The following is a 22125-nucleotide window of genomic DNA, read 5'->3' as shown; positions in this document are numbered from 1 at the left end:
TATCTCCTAAAATGATATCTTTATAATTACAAATAATTCTGTAGATTTGGGAGGAGCATGATATCTAAAGGGAAAGTATTTTTTTCTTAACATCTCTGAAATGTTATCAATTGTGATCCTCACATCTCAGCTATATATCCTCCAAATGACTAAATTTTAACTAGTTTCAGGTATGGCTGCTATAAAATTTTAAGACTCTTTGTTTTGCCTTTTATATAAGTATGGTAGATCGTCAATTTTGACTTATGTATGGTGCATAAAAGATTTCAAATTCACTAGTGTGATTCCTGTAAGAATGTAGTTTGCAGTTTTTAAGCTTTTAAAATTCCATTATAAGGATTAAATACTATGATCATTTCTGAATTTTCAGTTGTAATAAGTTAGGGTAAATTGTAAGGTTACTACTTCAATATTCTCTGGCTCATCTCTGGCATAAATATGATATCGACGTTGAAGATAAATTTAATTTTGTTAATAATAAATAGATTAACCTTAATTTTATTTTAATTAAGCAACCCCTAAATTAAATAGCCGAAAAATTCATCCTTTGGCTTTTTGCTTACAGTTATAGATAATTATTGTTAATCCAATTACTAGTTTGTGATTAAGTGCTCCCTACTGTACGCTTGCCTTGCTTTCCACCTAGGATCTAGGGTCATTACTTTCTGTAACCATTTCAGTGAGCTGCCATAGTTTTCAGTCTGTACTGTCACCTGATCCAAGCATGCGCCAAAATATCCACTGTTTCTGGCTCCTGTCTGCTGAATCTGCTTTGCAAAACCCTTCGTTCTTGAGCTTTTGCTTTAGCCAATATCAAATTTAAAAAATTCTTTGGAGTGTGGACATATGCCATTTGCTTCCTTAGCTCCCATGTTATGTAATTCTAGCTTTTATTAAACTTGTAAATAAATACAACAATGGCATCCCCATGTGCAACTGTGTGGCTCGTGTGTCAAAATAAAGGCTGCTTGTGAACTTGTCAGAAGACTATGAATGCTCCACTTGTGCTGCATTCAGCTTTTTTTTCTTTAATCAGCCACCTATTTTTTCCATAGTGTTTGATTTAATTATCTGATTATTTTATGTGTTATACCAAGGTAAGTTCGATGTAAATAAACTTTGTATTCTATGTGATTACATGTATCTCATAATAATTATTATTACATACTTTTCCGTTTAGACATGCTGGCCATTTTAAAATAAATATATCTTGAACTTAAACTAAGTGGCTTCCTCCATTTTTCATTAATTTAAAAATAATGTTATGGATTGCTTATTGTAAAATTTATTTTTAAAACAGAAAAGCTACCATGTATTGCTTGTGGCACAGATGTAGGCACACCTAATGTGAGAAAATCTGTTTTTATAAAAACATAGTATACAATTATTTGTTTTAGCAAATCATATTTTAAACTTCCAGAATGATTTAAAAAGTAAATAGCAGGGCCTACTAGTGCATTTGAGAAAAGTCAAGACTTTTTATTTTACATCGTTTTTCAGAAAAATAATTTTTTTAAACTGATGACTATTCTATTTATGATATCTATTTTCAAAGAATCAAATAATTTCATAAGTTGAGCAACTACTTGAATAACAGTTTGTCTTACAATCTAAAATTTTCCTATTAGGAAAGGATCATGTTAAATAGGTGTCCAAATTGGTTTAGAAACATGTATGTCTTAATTAAAAGAAAAAGAATAGAGTTGAAGGTGTATTTGTGCTGTTAATGTCTGCATTTCAGTTAGGAATATGAAGAAATTCTTTAACATAGTAGCATTTGTGCAAAATAGGACCACCTAATTGTCTCTCATGTTTCTAACTTCATAATATTGATAGCTAGCACCATATTGTAGTCTTTTCTATTTCTCTTCCTTCTTTATTTTATCTCATACTTTGATCTTTTCCTCAGTTTCCTGGAGTCTGCATTTCTTTCTTTTCTTCTGAAAGGAAGTTTTAGGGTAGCTCTGTCTTGAATCCAAAACTTTAGTTCAAGAACTGGCTGGCATCATTTGTAGTTCTGGCTTTTATCTCCTCATTTCTCTTTTTTGTTGATTCTCCTCCCTGTGGAGGAAACAAAATTACATCATAGAAATGTGAACTATAATAAGCCTTTTAACCTTTCTTTACTTTGCTGTCTTCAGTGTTTTACTAGTGAGTATAATTCTACTTATTCTACTTGTTTTGCAAAACATTTTGAAAACTAGTATATACTGAAATTCAAAAAAAAGTTTTGGGATTGTTTGATTTTTCCGTTTTAATAGTGCCTTTTATGTGGAAGGTTTACAGTAAAAGCTTAGCATGCTATTTAGAGTTCGTTGAGATTTTTTTCTGTCTCAGATTGTTCCCAAATGGAATTGGCCACAAAAAGAAACAAATTAAGATATGCTGATTATAGACTGTTTCTGTTTTTAACATTTTTGCACATGAAAAGTTACTATAATTTTCAGATGCTGTTCACCAATAGTTTGCAGCTAAGTGCAAGTGATTAGGAGCTATGTGTGACAGATGCCCCATTTATAATGCTCCATTATAAGCAACACTGAACTCCTCTACGATAATAAAATACAATTCTTTGATTCTAAGGCATTTTAATTACGCACCGATACATGGAATTGTAGTGTTCTTTCTGTCTGAAATTTGCCCCTATATACATTAACCAAATTGTTTTGATTAATCTTTTAAATGTATTTGTTTTCTTTATTTTTGAATTGGCTAGTCCTTTTATTTCTTGTCACTTTGCTTTAGAACTCACATCTCTGTAGAAGGATGGCTACAGATGGCTTTCTCTTTTTTAATATCGACCAATCTTTCTTTGCCTTGGAAAGAACCCAGAATATAGTGGGTTATAAAAAATAGGTAGCAGGAAATGAAATCAGAATTTATATTAAATTTATGGATATGACTCATAAAGTGTTCTCTCACTGAGGTGAGATATAGGATATTCTCTCAGTTTAAGATTAGAATCTGGACAGTCTGGGTCTACATTTTAAGGTGTGTCTAATAAAATACATTCTTATAGATGTCCCTTAAAGTAATAAAACAAATAGAACTTGGTGGTTTATTTTCTAGCAATCAAGTTTAAAATGTTAAATTTTTGGAGAAGTAGTATTGAATTTTGGAGAAGTAGCATTTTAAAGACGTGACGTTTTAAAATCTGTTGTAGAACAGTAATCCTTTGCCTTCCAGAGTATGTTTATTTTAAACATTTCTTGTTTATATAGACAATGTGCTATTGACTAGTGAACTGATTTAAAATTTATTTTTCAGATGAACCTGAAACTCGAGATGCGTGGTGGGCAGAAATCAGACAAGAAATAAAATCACATGCTAAAGCATTAGGCTGTCATGCTGTAGTGGGCTACAGTGAATCAACTAGCATCTGGTAAATGATAATACCTTGATTTTCTAGATGCTGTAATTTACAGACTGTCATCTGAAAAGGGAAAAGCTTTATGCAAATACAGAGAAAGGAACAGTGGAGTGATCCAGGAGCACGGGCTTTAGACTACATCCCATCGAGGTTCATATGCCATTTTTGCCACTGAATTGCTATGAAACTTTGACAATGTTACTCTACTCATCTGAGCCTCAATATATATATTGACATAGAGATGATAACCACCTATTACTTAAGGTTGTTGTTGATTAAATGAGAATATATTAGGTTGGTGCAAAAGTAATTGCGGTTTAAAAGGTTAAAAATAATTGCAAAAACCCCAATTACTTTTGCACCACCCTAATAATACTGGCACATAGCAAGTATTAACTCTAGGTCTACTTTACTCCAGTTTGTGACTCAGCTAACTCCTTCCTCTGGGATCTTTGGAACCCTTGATCTATTGTAAATGAACTGCCTTGTGTCTTTAAAGTTCATCTCTGAACTCTTTCTACCTTCTTTTACGAATTGTAACTTAACATTCTCCTGCTAACAAATCATCCTTCCTAACTGTGCCAAGTAATGAAGGGACTCCTAGTTATCAAAACCTTTTTTTCCTACCTTTCACTTGAACAGCCTCTCCTCTTTTGTAGTCCATGCCATTCCACACGTCAGACTTTTCTACCTCCAAAACATTCTTCTGCTTTTTAAAATCCCTTCTCGGCCACTCCTCCAGTTAAATAGGATTATCTCCCTTCCAACAGCCTAGCATTGGACTTTCGCATTCGTCAGTCCTCTCTCCCCACTTGACTTTGAACCATATTTTGGACCTCATTATCACTCGTAACTGTTGCCTCATAAAAATTTAAAACTATAATATTTCACTCTTGGATCATAGCTTAGTATTTTTCTACCCATATCATTTGCTTCTTTACATCTGGTTTGTTTTTTCCCTTTTCTTAACCAAGAGTTTTTCTAGTTCCTTTCTCAGGTGCTGACTTTACTTACTGCCTGCCATCCTTGAGCCCTACTATCAGCCTCTTCAAAAATTTATAATGGATATAATTTAGAAACTGTTTGGCCGTCTGCTATTTTATTTTTCCACCATCTACTCTTGGATAATTCTTACTGCCAGCTGTTACATGGATAATTCTCTTGCACTTTTTTCTTAGAGAAAAATGATGAGACTGTAGTAAATGTGGACATTACAGAACCATGCTCTTTCATCTCCTTTGTACACCATGTATTATACTCTTGAACTGTTCTACTCCCATTCTCCTCTTCTTAGGCTACTAACTTTGTTATGCTTATCCTGTATTACTCCCCAGTAGATAGTTTCACCTCATTCAGGTGTTTAGTGTCATACACTTTCAAGTCCTAGGGATATAGTTTTAAAAGACATAGTTCTTGCCATCAGATTCACATTCTATTGGAGAATTATGACAAATATAATACATTTTATGATGTAGAGATCCCAGGATGTTTTGGGATCCCAGAGGGTTGGAAGTTAAAAGTAGGATTGGAAGAAAGTGTGAATTAAGTAACTGAAGCACAAACTGAATTTCGTAAGATGAGTTTGAATTATATAAATGAAGAGAAGAGGCATAGGGAGAGTGTTCGAGGCTAAAAGAACAGCATGTGGAGAAGGCCTGAGGTGTAGATTCAATGTGGCTGGAGATAGGTCACAGATACAAGATTCTACAGAAATGAGTCCAATTAATTTACTTAGAAGTTTGAATTCATCTGACACAAACTCTTTTTCCCTCTAGATCTCAAAAAAATCTTGGTATTTAAATCCCATCTTTACTAATTTATTATGTTCTAACCCATCCTACTCACTATTACTGGGTTAAACTCCTTAAAATGCACTTCTGCTCATAGCTCCTTGATTCAATCAGTGCCTTCAATGACTCCTCCTTATTCCTTCTGCATCCTCAGCGCCCACCTAAACATTTCAAGCCTGGCCTCTAGTCAATTACAAATCAAGTGACCATTTATTTACGTCATCTTAGGTTTCTGGTCCATTTACACCTTGTTTCCAGTGTTTTGTCCCTAGGCTGCTACTTTTCTCATTTGCTTTAGGTGATCTCATTCAATAATTATGTTGATTGTTTACGTTTTTGACATTCAAATCAGGAACTATGTAGTAAAGAGTTTCAAAGCATTCTTTTGAATATTAATTTTTGCCATATACATAATGATGTAGTTTAAGCTTCATTTAGTATATTTTGGATATTATTTGTTTCCTTTTTTATTATTTGATACCTTTCTGATTATTAAGTTTACATTCAGTTATAGCAATATAGATATTTATGTAGTTGTGCTTTTAGAATAATTTAAATAAAATTTATGCATTTAAAGACTGTTTTAATATAGCTTAATGAATTGTTGCTGGATTTAACAATATAGTTTATTACTACTTTTATTTGAAATGTTCTACTCTTTATCACCTTTACCATATTTTAAAGGAATCAGTTATCATTAATGTTATACTTTATCTTTTACAATTTTTAAGTAATAAAGAATTCTTGCCCTCTCCATTTTAATAACATTATATTACTTCTGTTTTCTCTCCTAGGTTTAGGAGATAACCCTGTGATATTGTTAATATTTACTAGAGTCTAATCTGAATTTAAATTGTCATCCTCATAGTCACTTTGATAGTTGATATTTTTCACAGTTAGAGTGCCTGAAAATGTTAACTTGTTTATTTTTTTTCTTTTATAGTGAAGAGGTCTGTATTTTATCTGCGTCCGGCACGGCAGCTGTCCTGAACCCTAGATTTCTGCAGGATGGCACTGTGGAGGGCTCTTTGGAACAGAGGTTGTCATGGCAGCCTGGCTTATTTTCCATAAGGGCTGAGAAGGGAGAGAGGTTGACTGTTTTTTCTCTCAGAGCTGGGATAGTTCTGTGTGAGAGTGGGTTACAGTGCTACAGTGTAGAGATCAGGACCAGGCACTTTACTGAGTTTTACCTAACTGAGCAGCAGAGAAGTATCGGGATCTGCATTATTATAATTGACGTACTTGATAAGTGACATGTATGACTACCAACTGAAGAATTTCAAGGATACATTTTTTCTTTTGTTACATTATAGAAATAATTTCGTTGATTTTTCTCTTTCTTTTCCCTTTGTCTGACCTCCAAAACAGAAAAAAGTCTTGAAACAGTTTTCATAAAGAAAATTCTTCATTTTTAAAACAACCAAAACACTATATTGTACTAAAATTATATATAAAAGCTTCATGTTAAGTGAAGTATAACGTTAATATATGTAAAAGAGAAAGTGAAAGTGAAAGCATTAGGTAAAATGAGATTACTTTTTGGTCTATTTGATTATTGGTCCTTTTATCTGTTAGCTTCCATAAATGTCAAAAATGCTTTCCATAAATAGATGAAATTATCAAATATATATGCAGAAAACTGTTAGTTTGGTTCCAGAGTATACTTGGATAATATAAATTTTAATTATCCCTTACCCCGCAATATGCATATTTGCCTGAAAAATGTTTTTAGTATTAATACATTAGAATATATTAAGGAAGAAAGCAAAAGAACAAATCTGTCAAATTTAGTACAAATTTTCAAGTCTATATATGACAAAGATATTTTCACTCTGGTAGGCACACAGAATACCTTGTCTTTTTGATATAATGCAGTGTCTTTTGTCAATATTAAAAATGGATTTTGACTATATTCCAGAGCATTATAAATCATCATAAATAGGAAAATGAAGGTGGGACATTTGACGTATATTAAACAATTGGAATATTCTACTGAGAACACTGACTTTGCCAGTGAGTTTTCCCAGTACAACAGTATAGTTCTCACATGTCAGTAGATTTCATTCTTGAGTAGATAAAAGCCTAATTTAACAAATGACTATTCCCATGCAGCTAGGTTATTTAATTATTGTGACTTGGGTGGATACAGTGAATTCTCCTGTATGGCAGTCCTATGCAACAGATATCATCCCTATTTGTAAAAGATAAAAATATATTTTTTTCTGCTATGAAATTATTAGTGCTTACTAGAGAAAATTTGAAAAATTTTCTAAAACACATGAAAGATACCAATCTACAGATTCCAGAAGTCCATGTATAACAAACAAGATAAAGATAACTCCACACCCAACACTTCATAGAGAAACGGCAGAAAACTGAAGACAAATAGAATAGTTCACAAGTAAGCGAGTAGAAGGAAGAATTCCCTATGATTTCAATATTCAGAGACAATCCCTTTTGTACATTTCATATTTGAAATGTTTTCATAGACTTTAATGCTTTTATTTTTTATGCCTTATTTTGCACCATTTATGTTCAAATTCCTGTGAGGTATTTAGTTAAAAATTGCCCTAGTTTTTATCCTTTTGTGCCCCCTTATAACACATGGTCTTTGGATGCAAACAAACTGGCATTAAAATTTCAGTTCTGTTACTTAGTACTTAGTGTGACTGAGCAAGATACTTAGTATCTCAGGTTGGTTTCAGGCCAAGTGGAACTAATTTTTGTTGTCTGCTGGGCATTATTGGGGGTTGGGGTGATTACCTATAGTTTTATTACTTAATCTTCAAAAAATAAAAATAAAAAGAACCTTTCTAGGTAATTATTGTTATTCCCATTTTATAGAGGAAGCTCTGAGAGGTTAATTAACTTGTTCAGGGTCACACAGCTTCACTCAGATCTGTCTGATTTCCCTGTTACTTCTAATATACGAGAATAGTATGTCAACAATAATGGTATCTAGGAGTAAATTAAATTGACTTAGAGGGTTATTGTGAAAATTCAGTGAAATAATGTATGCGAAGAATCTGCATAAAGCCTGATTCCTAGTAGGTATAGTACGAGTTTCCTTTCCTTTTTAAAATTTGCCTACTTGCCAAGTTTCAACTTTTAAAAGGTTGCTTTAGGTTAGAGAGAATTGAGAGCCCACATCTTTCCAGAGCTCTAGAAGACATGGTGAAAGTCTGTTCTCCCTCTGTTTCCATGTCTATTCTCCTGATTTCCTCAGATTTAATGAGTGAAAAAATACTTACTAATTCTGAAATGAATTAATAAACAGCATATTACAACAAACATTTTACAACGAAGTTTATAGGTTCATTTGAGGTTTATGTATGATATGTACGTTTTTATGAAACATAGGTTTTTGGTTTCTCAGAAATGTAAAACAGTCATTGGAAATTAGAAAGTTTAGTTTTCCTATTTTTCGACTTAATTTTTCTCTTAAATAGATTTGTTTTTAACCATAAATTTATATTCAAATTATCTGATTAAGAAATGTTTTTTCTTTGGAAAATTTTTAAATTATATTTGTGTCGTATTTGTCAGACAGTAAGAAAACATGACCCTTATTGTCTAACCATTTGTTTTCACTGTGTTTCCCCGAAAATAAGACCTAGCCGGACCATCAGCTCTAGTGCGTCTTTTGGAGCAAAAATTAATATAAGACCCGGTCTTATTTTACTATAAGACCGAGTCTAATATAATATAATGTAATGTAAGACAGGACCCGGTCTTATTTTACTATAATATAAGACCGGGTCTTATATAAGACCCGGTTTTATATTAATTTTTGCTCCAAAAGACTCATTAAAGCTGATGGTCTGGCTAGGTCTTATTTTTGGGGAACACGGTATGTTGTATCCCAAAGAAAAATCTTCGAAATAATACTGGTTTTTGTCAGGTGGTGGGTCATCACAGATACAAATTGATGCAAAATGACTTTCTACTTGTATAAGCGTTTCTCTCATAGAAAAGTGTATGATTCTCATTTCGTGGTTATTTGTAATTCTTGTAGTGGTACTCTTACAACCTACTGTGGAGAAATTGTGGTGTAGTTTGTACACAAGTATTATATATATAATATGAGTATGTTTTTGAGAACAGAATTTTCAAGAATGCCTTATTTTTTTTTTTCTTAATTATTCATACAGGCTAGAAGAAACTGTGCCTGCAGCCTGTGGATTTTGCCATATACCTTATGATGAACTGAATATGCCATTTCCAGCTCATCTCACATATTGCTATAACTGCAGGAAACAAAAAGTTCCTGATGTTCTGTTTACGACTATAGATCTCCCAATAGATGCAGCAGTTATTGGAAAAGGTTGTCTAATTCAAGCAAGGTATGTTTGTAAAAACAATATTTTGGGTCCTTGAAAGAGTATGGGACGTGGAGTCAAATAGACCTGTTTTCAAATATTTGTTCCGCTGTTTCTTAACTGTGGGATCCTGTGCAGGCTGAGCAGTTCTAACTGAACCTCGTATTTTATTGTATGGAAAATTGGGAGAAAAAATACCCTCTTTTTAAAACTCAAATATGTTTATATTAGTTTTAAACATTTAAATTATGTATAAATGCTTATTATTATGAGAATTATTAGCCTGATGTCGGCTAGGGATGTGACTCAGTATGCTTTAATGACATTAAATATGTAATACATTTTGGAAATTGACTATTTTTTCTTTTAAAAAACAGTGCTGTGTTGTATTTCTTTTACGACTTCACTTAACTGTTACGAATTCCTTTTAAAATGTACTGTAGTAGGAAATGCTAAATTATGGTAGGTGTGTAGAAGACAGCTGTAACTGTCTAGGGCACTAACAACTGCCAGGTTACCAATTCCTTTGAGTATTTCTAGCCTCATCTTACTTGCCATCTCAGCAGTAGTCATATGAGGTCAGACAATTAAGTTCAAGAACTCATCCTAGAAAAAGTGCTACATACCTCATTGCTGAATATCACTATGTTCACCGTCAAAGTGCTCCCCTTGGGAAGCTATGCACCGACACCAGCACCTAGTCCACCCTTCAAAGCAATTTTAGAACTCTTTTTCTGGAATGGCCATCAGAGCTGTCGTCGTATTACCCTTGATGTCCTGACTGTCATCAAAGTGTCTTCCTTTCAATATTTCCTTTTTCTTCAGGTAAAGAAAGAAGTCATTGGGGGCGAGATCAGGTGAGTAGGGAGGGTGTTCCAATACGGTTCTTTGTTTACTGGCTAAAAACTCCCTCACAGGCAGTGCTGTGTGAGCTGGTGCGTTGTTGTGATGCAAAAGCCATGAATTGTTGGCAAAATATTCAGGTCGTCTAACCTTTACACACAGTCTTTTTAGCACTTGCAAATAGTAAACTTGGTTAACTCTTTGTCCAGTTGGTACAAATTCATCATGAATAATCCCTCTGATATCAAAGAAGGTTAGCAACATCATTACAACAAGTTTGCGAACTTAATTGTCAGACCTTATGCAGTTGATTGTTTTCTCCTTGAAACTCCTTTGAGTTCACAAGGCCACAGCTGTTGCTTTTTCCTACCTTTGTTTATAATCTCCAGTCTTATTGATTCCTCTTCATTTCTTGATCCTCGAGAGCGATTGGTCTGGACTCTCTTCTCAAAACTCTCTCCCTAGTTGAACTCATCATATGGTAGGCTATATGTCTGTGACTCCTAAATTTATAACTTCAGTCCAAAACTTTCTCCTGAGCTTCAGATTCATATATGTCACGTGGGGTGGCATGCGGAGTCTCAGCTCCCTCTCCCCACATAAGAACGCAGGACATGGTGAGGCCAAAAAAGGAACACCCACGGAGCCATAGATAGGGGAGTCATAGCACTATATTGCTGGCGGCTGGGTTGGAGACACAGGAAGCAGGAGCCACACTATCTGCAACCTGCTGTCCACTTCTCTACCAACCGACCTCTCCTGCCAACTGCAATCTGTGCTTGCCAGTCCAGCCACCATCTTCTTGCTAGCCCCCCATTTTTCTGCTAGCGTAGCCACGGCAGTTATATTAGTGGCCAATGGCTCACTGGTTACAGCTGATGGCCAACTAGCCACAGCTGATGGCCATCCAATCATACTTGATGGCCATTTACTACCTGAGCCAGCACCTTTCCATGTGAGGCCGAGAGCCTGGAAACTGCACTCCTGGCTCTGTCCCCACAATATACTTACCTCTGTACTCACACCCCATTTTCATGTGTCAGATGCATCTCATTCTTGTTTCAAATTGAACTCCTGATTTTCTCCACTTCTATTATATTAATTAGCCTTATCTATTTTAATAAATGATACCTTGCTATATCCAGTTCTTAAAACCAAGTATTTTATTCTTTGACATTATCCTTTTTTCTAAACTTCCCACATCAAAATTACAAGTCATGTTGCATTTTCTTCTAAAATACATTTGTAATCCATTTACTTTTGTTTCATCCTCTCTTGTATGTTGGCACTGCCCCTTGCCTTGGTCCTGTGATGCTTTTCAGAATATTGTTAAAAATATGTAACTTATCCAATTGCTTTTTTTTTTTTTTTTAAGATAGGAGGGGGTTGGTCTCCATCAGCAGTTCTCGCTGTTCTCCCTGACCAATAAATGGCATCACCATCTTAGGGGGAACTTATAGAAATGCAAATTCTCAGGTCTGAGACCTAATGAATCAGTGAATCAGAAACTCTGGGGATGGGGCCCAGTAACTGTTTCTTAACCAGCCCACCAGGTGGTTATAATATAAGCTAAAGTTTGAGAACTACTAGCTTACTAGCCTAAATAGCCTGACTTGAGATTTTAGGGTCTTTTCTTCATTTTCAGTGCTACCTTTTTAGATATTAATTCTCATCGTCTCTCACCATAATAGCCTCTTGTCTACCCTCCCTACATGAATTCTGTCATCTTTACTCCGTTCTCTGAGTAGCCATATTAATGATGACCTAAAATATAAATTGAATTTTGTTATTAAAACGTATTTGGGGTTTCCCATTGCTGACAGAATAAAATCAAACTCCCTACCATGATCCATAAGCCCTTAATGTGCTCAGGCCCCTGCTTAGTGGCCCCTCATCCCCCCACTCTCACTCTGCTCACTTCACTTTAGCTACTGTCGTCTCCTTTTGGTTCTCCTAATACACCAGCTCCATTCCATAACTGTCTTTCTTTAACTCTCCCAGTTCCATCATGTCTTTAAGATCCCAACTCAGGTATCATCTCTTCTATGAGGCCTTCTCTGTAGTTAGTCCTACTCACTTCATCTGCTTTATTTGCTTCAGACACTTGGTTCTTAAACATAATCTGAGGTTGCCTTGTTTGTTTATTCCCACCCACCACCCCTCCACTAGACTATAACCATGAGAATAGGGACTTTGTGTTTTTGTCACTAATTAATGCTCACCACCTAGAACAGTGCCTTGACACATAGTAGATGCTCAAGTAAGTTTTATATTTTTTTAATATGTAAGTTAACCTTTTCCCTCTGCTATCCTTCCATCATAAGATCACATGAAGTTATAAAACCTAAGATTTTACATTATATTCTCTTGTGATTTTGATCAGTATTTCATTTCTAAAGGTTTTGAGATTTTTTCCTTTTTGTTTAGTGAAATAGGGTTTTCAGCAAAAGAACATACAGTGAAACAAATGGCAGAAAAGATTAATATAACTTAGTACGCCCATTTGGAACAAGTAAATGTTTTATCGAGCACACTCTTAGAAAGTTTTAAAAATCGAACGTTTCTTAAGATGGTATCAAGAATACTTGATCAAGAACACTGACTAAATTATTGTTTAAACAGGTTATGTCGCTTGAAAAAGAAAGCACAGGCAGAAGCAAATGCTACATCTATCAGTAATCTATTGCCATTTATGGAATATGAAGTGCATACTCAGCTAATGAATAAACTAAAACTCAAAGGAATGAACGCTTTATTTGGACTGAGAATTCAGATCACAGTGGGTGAAAATATGTTGATGGGCTTAGCGGTAAGTTTACATGTTTTTGTTTTGTGATTTCTTTAGTTGTAGTAGATTCTGTTTTATGTGATTGAAAGAGTCTTTTAATAAGACTTATCTAAAGAAACTGGCATCAAGACCTTTAAGGGTTGGAAACATGAGTAGCAAATATGGTGATAGCCTTTCAAATATTTTTATATTTAATTGTAAAATAATTATCTATTATTTTTAATTAAATCAATAAATTATCACATAAAATATTTATTTATTTATTTATATTATATTTATGTTACTATATTTTTATGTTCTGACCATAATAACCTCAGTAAGTCAGATTTCTAACAATTATCATGTGTTTAGTGAGTTGGCCTCCATTATGCTGGGCTTTATTGTTGTTTATACATTGCTAAAACAGTTTCTCCTTGGAACTGTTGACATTTGAGGTTGGATAACTCTTGGTTGTAGTGGGTTGTCTTGTTTGTTGTAGGATGTTGTAGGCAGTAGAATGTGCAGTAAAATATGTGTGTTTCTTGAGTGCTGATAAGTTGTGAGTCAGCAGAAAGCTCTTTGTCTTAGCTTCATGTTTACCTTTGCTTGTTAGAAAACGAGTTCTGACTAGAAAGTTGTCAAGGAGGTAAGCAAGAGCTGCCTTTGTAAGTAGCCTGAGACCCAGAGAACTAGATGCCTGCAAAATATATGTATTGATAAGTTAGAATCTGATCAGCATTATTTATGGAAATCCTCTCATGTTCTAGACTCATAGGCTAGCCAAAAGTCTTGTCTATGTTACTTGTACTTTTTACATTGAAATTCTCTGCTATCTTTCTGAGACATGCATAGGAACTTAATTTTAAAAATTAATGGAACTTGAATTCTTTTTCTCAGTATGCATTTGTAGATAAAATGCTAAATTGTTTCTTAATCTTTTTTTTCTATAAGAGCAAATATGGAAATTTCTGTATGTAGGGGATAATTATATGATGATGATTAATTATATAATCACAATTTTTAACAAATTTGTAATGAGTAGTGCAAGTAATCTGATTTATATTTAAATATTTGATATTTAGGATAACTGGGAGGAAAAAGCGCTCATTGTAATTCATTTATCTACAAACTCGCATGTTTAGTGAGGACATAACATAAATGTGGAAATTGGGCTAAACGCAAAACTGGTCCTTAGTGAGTGCCTATCGGAACTAAGAGCTTGATTCGTAGTCAAAGGTTTAAGAAACACTGCGCCTACTGTATCAAAGACTTCTGATGGTTGAGCCTAAGGAAGCTGTTTTGTGACCCTGATATCATCCTTCACTGTCTGCCTTCAATACTGCCTTTTCTGATTCTGACCAATCTTTTCCTCTTGATCACTAGTGACACTAATTGCAATTGTTTAAGAATTCGATCTTTGTTCTGTGTTTTAGTTTGTGCACTTAAATATCCAGGTACCAAGAGTAGCTTCCATGGTAGTTAATCTCTGATGAGTGCTACTGTGTGTCTGGCTGTGCTTTCCCACAAAGAATGTAACGTTATTTTCACAGAAGGAGAACGTAGATGCTGTGATAGGTTGAGACTTGTCCAAAGTGATATGGTTATATTTCCTGCACCTAGGTTTCAAACCTAAGCCTGTTGAGTTCCAGAGTCTGTGTTCTCAACCACGCTGGGCTGTTGCCTTGTTAGTGAATGCAGGTTACAAAGTGTTAGAGATGGTGTCCTAAGGCTTCATATGGCACCAACGGCCTTCTAAGGTTGAGCAGCAGAGACTGAGTCACAGGTGCAGTCATGGACACTAATGAACAAACAGGAGAGAGAGCTTCTGAGGATCAATTTCATCTACTGCGCAGACGTCATCATACAGTATCATAATTTAAAAATAATAGTAATAATTCAAAATGCACAGATATGTGGAGTTAAAACAATTGTCATCTTTTTTCTCCATTCCACTCCTTTGATGTTAACAATTTGGTGTTTATACTTACATGTATTTTTTTGCTTTGCTTATATAAGCGTATTTAAACATAAATGCACATAGATGTGTGTATAGTGTGTGTGGGTGTGTGTGTGTGTGTTGTTTTGTATTTCCCGAAATAATTTTCCAGCACTAATGGCATGTAGTACTGTTACAGAGTCAGAAATTGATAGTCATTTAATTAAGTATTTAAAATAAATCTGTATCAAGTAAAGCTTTCTTTGTTGGTAATTACGGAGGTGGGTGGTATAATGAAAAGATCTTAGGTTTTGGAGTGAGAAATGGATTCAAATCTCTTCTCCACATTTATTGACAATGTGATCTTGAGTCAGTTCCCTGTCCTTTCTGCACTTCACTTCTCTTCACTTGCTTTGCAAAAGTTTCCCTTTCACTTTTGCCATATAAAAGGTAAATTGTCTACTCATTCATGAAAAATGTACTTTTAACAGCTTTTTATCTTTATATTCTAAACTTTTTTCGATGCAATTTATTTTTACCATCATAAGGTAAAAATTTCATGGTATAGTTGGATATGCAGTGAAAAGTGGATTCTCAGTCCCCCTCCTACCCAGGGTTCTCACCAGAAGCAACCAACCCCTGATACCAGTTGTGTTTTTGTGCCCTTCCACGGTATGTCCTGTGCATACACTGATGCTAACTGTCTTTTTTCTAGGGCAAAGATCACGTTCCTAAATATGAAAACTTAAGGACTGTTATTCTTTTTTGCTGTTTTTTTATTATTTCCCCATTATTTTCACAAGTCGGCCACAGGTGTATATTTATCAGCGTTACCAACTCCTGGTGGAATTCAGATTGCTGGGAAGACTCCAAATGATGGCTCGTACGAACAGCATATATCTCATATGCAAAAGAAGATAAACGACACGATCGCTAAGAATAAAGAGTTATATGAAATCAATCCTCCGGCAAGTAAAATAAATCTGTATTGTGAATACCTAAGTTAGTGTTTAGATGTTAGTAGTATATTTTTAGGTTATCTTATTTTGGACATTAAAGACTTTTTTTTCAGTGTTTAGATTCGCTCTCCTCATTAGTCATTCTTTTACCTCTTTTATGTCTATGCTCAAATACCTCCTTTTTAGGGAGGCTGACTTTGACATGTGTTGAATATGACTGTTTCTACAAAAGTGCTAATCAATTTATGAATCTTCTACAGTGTCTTTCCTTATTTCAGATCCTGACTACATTACAGTCTGTTAGTGTAACATCTCAGAATTTCTTTGACAAAGTCAGTGTACCCGGCCACTACTCATAGTACAGTTTTGTGTTTTTGATTTCCCAAAACAATGTATGACCACCCCGAAAATGTGGATCAGAGTGGTCCTTCCCTTAGGAAGGTAGCCCCAGAGGAAGTGAATGCTTCTCAGTACATTGAGAAATGTTCCCAAGGCAAAGGCGCAGTACCACTTAACTGGAGATAATTCAACCAGAAGTACTACAATAATGTGCAAAACTTTTATTTGGAATGCACCAGTGGTGAAACTTCATTATGAATCGAAGGTACATTAAATTCCAGATAGTTACATATGTTAGGTCTGCGATACAGAGAACAGAGGCATAACCAAATTTTGAACTACTATAAAATTATAAAAAGAAGGATGGTATCTGTTAGGAAGAACACTGCATTCAGAGTCAAAAGAACGATTTAGACAAGTTCTTCACTTACCAGTTTTCAAACCCAGGCAAACTACTTTACCTCTGAATTGCAGCTCTTTCTCATTTGGTAGTCATTTAATAGGCACCCTGTCAAATTTATATAGGGCAGGCTAATTTGGAGTGCAAACATGATAAATGGATGTGAAAGTATTCCATAGATAGCTATGTTATGAAACTGTGGTGGTAGTCTTATGTAAGGTATGCACTATATTTTTGAAAAACTTTTTCTTATAACTTGCTTTTTAAAAAGATAGGCCTGTTACATCAACGATAGGCTATGCCTTTTGCATTTGTGCTCCCATATCCACGTTCCCTATATTCCTTGACAAGAAATATTTAGAATCTCTAGTTACCTTTGATCTTTGGCTATGTAATAGGTAAAAGCTTATGAACCGATGTAGGATTGCACCATACACTGACCTCAAAAAGATGATTATTGTAACTACCGAAGTTTATTTAGCTAACTAAGTTGCACAAAAATACATATGTAATATATGTATTATGTGTACATACACATACATACACACATTACCTTTATTGTATTCCTCATTTACTTTGTGGCGCTTTGAAAAATTACCACTGAATAAGAAAAGATATAGAAGAATAGAATCATATCTGGGGACATAAATCTTTAATTCTTCATGGGCTATTAGGACTTTTAAATGCTGAATAGAAAACAGCTTCTGAACTGGAAGGACTATCAGTTCCCTACTCATTGTAGTTTCCTCTCTGTATAGTAGATATCAGTAATGCCTTGCTATGTCTGTGAAAGTTACATATGTATTTCTGGATTAGTGTGTCAAGGCTGCTATTACCAATTAAAGGAAACAGCTATATACGTACTCTATAAAAAGTTAGTCATAAAGTGTATAATTAAATACAGACTTTGAATATATTTTATAGACTTTCCCTCTCTCAGTAATTGTGTATTAGTGTAAAAATTTAAAACCAAACTTAATTATGCAAATATCAAATCATTCTGTTGTACACCTGAAACTAATATAATGCTATATGTCAATTAAACCTCAATTTAAAAAAAAATAAAAGACTACCATTTACAAACAAACAAACAAAAAAACCAAACCTGAAAAATACAGTCATCTAATATAAAGCAATTATATTTCTATTAGGAGATAGCTGAAGAGATTATAGGATCACCCATCCCAGAACCGAGACAACGCTCGAGACTTTTAAGGTCTCAGTCAGAAAGCTCTGATGAAGTTACAGAATTGGACCTTTCACATGGGAAAAAAGATGCTTTTGTTTTGGAGGTATTGCATTAGACTAAGTATTTAGAAAATAAGATGTACATTTTTACAATCAGACCTTAAATTGATGTGATACTTTTTTATCATTACAACTTTATAAATATCAAAAAAACTTATTATAGAAATTACAACAAACTTGAAAGTATCAGAATTTGGTAATGTATTTTTTTTCAATGCCAGATGACTGATACAAACGGTCATGGAAAAATTAATGTATGGATTAAGATAAAATTAATGTTTAACTCTTGGAGATATTTTTACAAACTTGAATAAGAAATTAAAGTGTTATTCTTTCACTTACTATAATTACCTGCTTTATGTGTTACACCATGTTACTATAATTATAGCATTTTACATGTAATGACATAAGCACTATGAATTCTGAACGAAGTGTGTTCTTACTGAATTCAAAAAATATAATTGAGCTTTCATTATAGAAATATACTCAGAACAAGCTTTCTGGAGAATAAATGTGGCATGAGAGATTTATGGAGCTTCCTCCCTCACAAATCTGCTTCCCCTGCCCTCCCCTGTAGAACAGTTAGCTTTGAAAGAGATAGATGATCTTCCTTTGATATTGAAGGAAAGGAAAATAAATAAGATACACAGAAATGTTCTGGTAAGATGCCAGTTGAGAGAAAAAGTCAGACGCCTTGATCTCAGTGAAGCAGGAAGCTGATGGTAGAATTGTATTGGGATGGGACAGGAGGTTTGAAGAATCTAGAACAGTGTCAGTGAATGTGATCAGGATGTCAGCCATGAGAGATGCACAAAGTTTGACTGAAGTAAGAGTGTTAATTTGTGGAAAACTCAAACTGGATGGATTTGTACCCTTTTTCCCATATTTTCCTACAGTCTGATAATGGGGGAAAAATGGAGATTGGTAAAGAATGTGTCAGGTTAAGGAGATAAAAAGATCCAGGGTAGTCTTTAGAGCAGTGCTTATTCAAAGTAGGCCAGCCGTGACTAACTGTAGTGTCAGCACTGGCTGGGAGCTTGTGACAAATTCAAATTCTGGGGCCCTCACTTCAGACCTAATAAATGAAAATTTCAAGGTGGAGCCCAGGAATCTGTTTAACAAACTCTCCAGGTGATTCTTAGCGTTGCCTGAAGTTTGATCTACGGCATTGATATTTCTGATCCTGGGATCCTGCCTAAATAGAGAACAGAAGTGCTTCAAATGTGGTCAGAAGACTGAGGGCAAGATGCAGCTTCAGTAAGAGAAAGGACAAAGGACAGGTTGTCGTTGGAGAATGCTTGAGATCTGCATGTGGAATCGGGGAATAATGTGTTGAAGTATGCCACGACTTTGGGTAGAGAAATTTATGTGGAATTGACAGTGGTTCTTGGAAGTCCCACGGATGATGGGAGAGGAAGCTTAGACTGTGTGGGCCAGGACTTCGACCCCTCGATACACAGATGAATGTCAATATATATCCAGTTGGATATGTTCACTCTTCATTATTCACAATGAAATATTGTGATGTAAGAAAAATAGTATTTGGACTTCTTTCTTTTAGACATGCCTTTGCATTTATTCCTATGTAATTATTTTAAAGCATTTCTGTATTGAGTCAAAAAAATTTTTTTTAATTGCTCTTTATTAATTTAAACAAATGGAGATAATGATTGCTTATGGCATCTTTGTATTTTGAAGCATGCCATCACAAAGGCTTGAGAAAAAGCTCAGTTTTTAAAAGCTCAGTATATTTTATAAAATATTTTATTTAGAAGTATTTATAATTGCTGTGGAGAAATTTATAGATATTAGAAAATTTTTTTCAAGTTTTGTATTTTAGGGAAAAATGGCTCTACTTTTTTGACTCTTGCTTTCTAATTAGTAAATAATAAACTTTTTAAATTTGAAATTATTATATATTTACTACTTACGTAATAGTTTTAATCTTTCTATTTTTAGATTGATGACACAGATGCTATGGAAGATGTACATTCTCTACTTACTGATGTTCCTCCTCCTTCAGGTAAACAGAAAAAAATTACCTTTGAGATAAGACTCTTTTTTTACATATCAGTATTTTAGTTCGTAATCATTATGGTACTGACTTTATTTTAAAGGCTTTATCAATGTCACATGCTTTGCTGCCCCAAGGCTTTTTTTAGAACTTTATGTTAGAGCTTTTTGTTAGGCTTTATGTTAGAATTTAAGTGAACTGATTTATAATCCTTTTATGATTCTACATTTTTAAAAACCTTATAATTTATTAAGGTGGTCTAAAGTTTTCTGAAGGTATAGAGTTTTAGAAAAACAAGATGAATGGATCTTACAATTAGAACTTCATGTAATAATTGAAAAATATTCTTTAACAAAAAATAAATGAAATATTATCATATATTTTAACTATAATTTATTTTGACAGGCTTTTATAGTTGCAATACAGAAATTATGCCTGGCATAAATAATTGGACATCTGAAATACAGGTGAACTTTTCATTCTTAATTTTAAGCAAATAAAACCTAAGTGATTTTAGCAAGTTCCTTAATATATGTTTTCTTTTTGACTTCCTCATTTCAGTTAAAACGTGACCCTTTTTCATGCCACATTAGTTATTATTGTTCATTATTTGGTATTATTAACTGTTACAGTATTTAGTTAAAATAATACAATGACGTGCTATTATATCTCCCTATATTTAGATGTTCACATCAGTAAGAGTAATGCGATTAAGCAGCCTTAACCTGACTAATCAAGCCCTCAATAAGAACTTTAATGACCTCTGCGAAAATTTGCTCAAGGTAGGAACCTTCTCACTAATTATTTTTTAGTTAAAACTCCTAAGAATCATGAAATTAAAAAAAGAAAAGTATATGTATGTCTGGAACACCTTACACAGTTGTGGTCTGAATTATTTTTATTTTCATATCAATCTTAACTCTGCCATCAGGTAAAATGCTAAAGTTGACCTGTCCATCTTAATATACGATACTATAAAATAAATATGTTTTAATTATTTCATAGCTTTAAACTTCATAAAAACCTATTGTATATATGTAAATTTAAAAACTGCTTATATTTTTTATGACTTATTGATAAATATTATTAAATCTTATTGTCTACTTAAATATTAAAAATGTATCCATAATGTAAGAATAGACAAAATAGAAATGGACGACCTTTGCTTTCACCTTTTAAACTTTTCATTTGCCAAAATATAATATGCATTGAAAAATCCGTTTTTATAAATTTTTTAAATTAAAAGAAGTGATATTACTGATGTTTTCTATTTTGTAGAGCCTGTATTTTAAACTACGGTCTATGATCCCCTGCTGCCTTTGCCATGTAAATTTTACAGTATCTCTGCCTGAAGATGAATTAATTCAGGTAATCAAAATTCAGTCTATTATTAAAGGAGACTTTTAGTTTATTTTTTAAATTTATTTTCAGTTACAGTTGACATTCAGTATTGTTTTATATTAGTTTCAGGTGTACAGCCTAGTGGTTAGACATTTATATAGTTTACGAATTGATCCTCTCAATTAGTCTAGTACCGACCTGGCGCCATACATAGTTATTACAATAATATTGACTATATTCCCTGAAGATTTCTGGTTTTTATCTGATCTGTTTTAGTATTATAAGTTTGCCATAATTAAAAAAGTATAAACGGTTTTACTTCAAAATATTTTAAAACATGTTAGTATGAATCAGACCGTGTATGTTTCATTTTTATTAACTGGTTATCTGCTGGTGGAATCATACATGTGCTCCAGCACACATACAATAGGATGTGTACTTATGTGGGATTTTTCCAGGTCCCATCTTTAAGGTTCTTGAGCTCTTTCTGAAATATCTGTGTTCAGTTATACATATTGGGCTTAGTTCTCGTCTGAATATCTGAGTTGATGTATAATTCTGTTGAGAATCTTAACTAAGAAAGACAAATTAGCCGATTAGTGTAAGTTGTTCCATGGTACTGAAAAAGGTTTGTAAGAAACTTATTCTGGCAATGATTATTTTGTTAATCATACTGTTTCTGTGATTCTAGGTTACAGTCACAGCAGTTGCGATAACTTTTGACAAAAATCAGGCTTTACAGACCATAAAAACACATGTTGAAAAGTCATTACAAAGAGGTAAACCTGTGATGGATGGG

At 33.8% G+C, this 22125-nt stretch overlaps 1 protein-coding gene across 16 annotated transcripts in view; it reads left to right on the top strand.

The window, feature by feature from the left end:
• Positions 1–22125, top strand: part of C2CD5 (C2 calcium dependent domain containing 5) — an 81222-nt gene that overhangs the window by 41741 nt on the left and 17356 nt on the right. For 10 of the 16 annotated variants that reach the window (XM_033116816.1, XM_033116805.1, XM_033116809.1 and 7 more), the window contains 11 exons: positions 3268–3382; positions 6104–6250; positions 9312–9503; positions 12945–13131; positions 15829–15993; positions 17875–18015; positions 19931–19994; positions 20391–20452; positions 20669–20767; positions 21264–21353; positions 22018–22105. In XM_033116816.1, coding sequence (XP_032972707.1) covers positions 3268–3382; positions 6104–6250; positions 9312–9503; positions 12945–13131; positions 15829–15993; positions 17875–18015; positions 19931–19994; positions 20391–20452; positions 20669–20767; positions 21264–21353; positions 22018–22105 — 1350 coding nt within the window. The remainder of the gene's footprint in view (positions 1–3267; positions 3383–6103; positions 6251–9311; positions 9504–12944; positions 13132–15828; positions 15994–17874; positions 18016–19930; positions 19995–20390; positions 20453–20668; positions 20768–21263; positions 21354–22017; positions 22106–22125) is intronic. The other 6 variants (XM_033116814.1, XM_033116817.1, XM_033116815.1 and 3 more) reach the window with 1 other exon arrangement.

This window comes from Rhinolophus ferrumequinum, chromosome 10, assembly GCF_004115265.2.
Source record: "Rhinolophus ferrumequinum isolate MPI-CBG mRhiFer1 chromosome 10, mRhiFer1_v1.p, whole genome shotgun sequence".
In the NCBI taxonomy this organism is placed as follows: domain Eukaryota; kingdom Metazoa; phylum Chordata; class Mammalia; order Chiroptera; family Rhinolophidae; genus Rhinolophus; species Rhinolophus ferrumequinum.
This window is presented reverse-complemented; position numbering and strand designations above follow the sequence as displayed.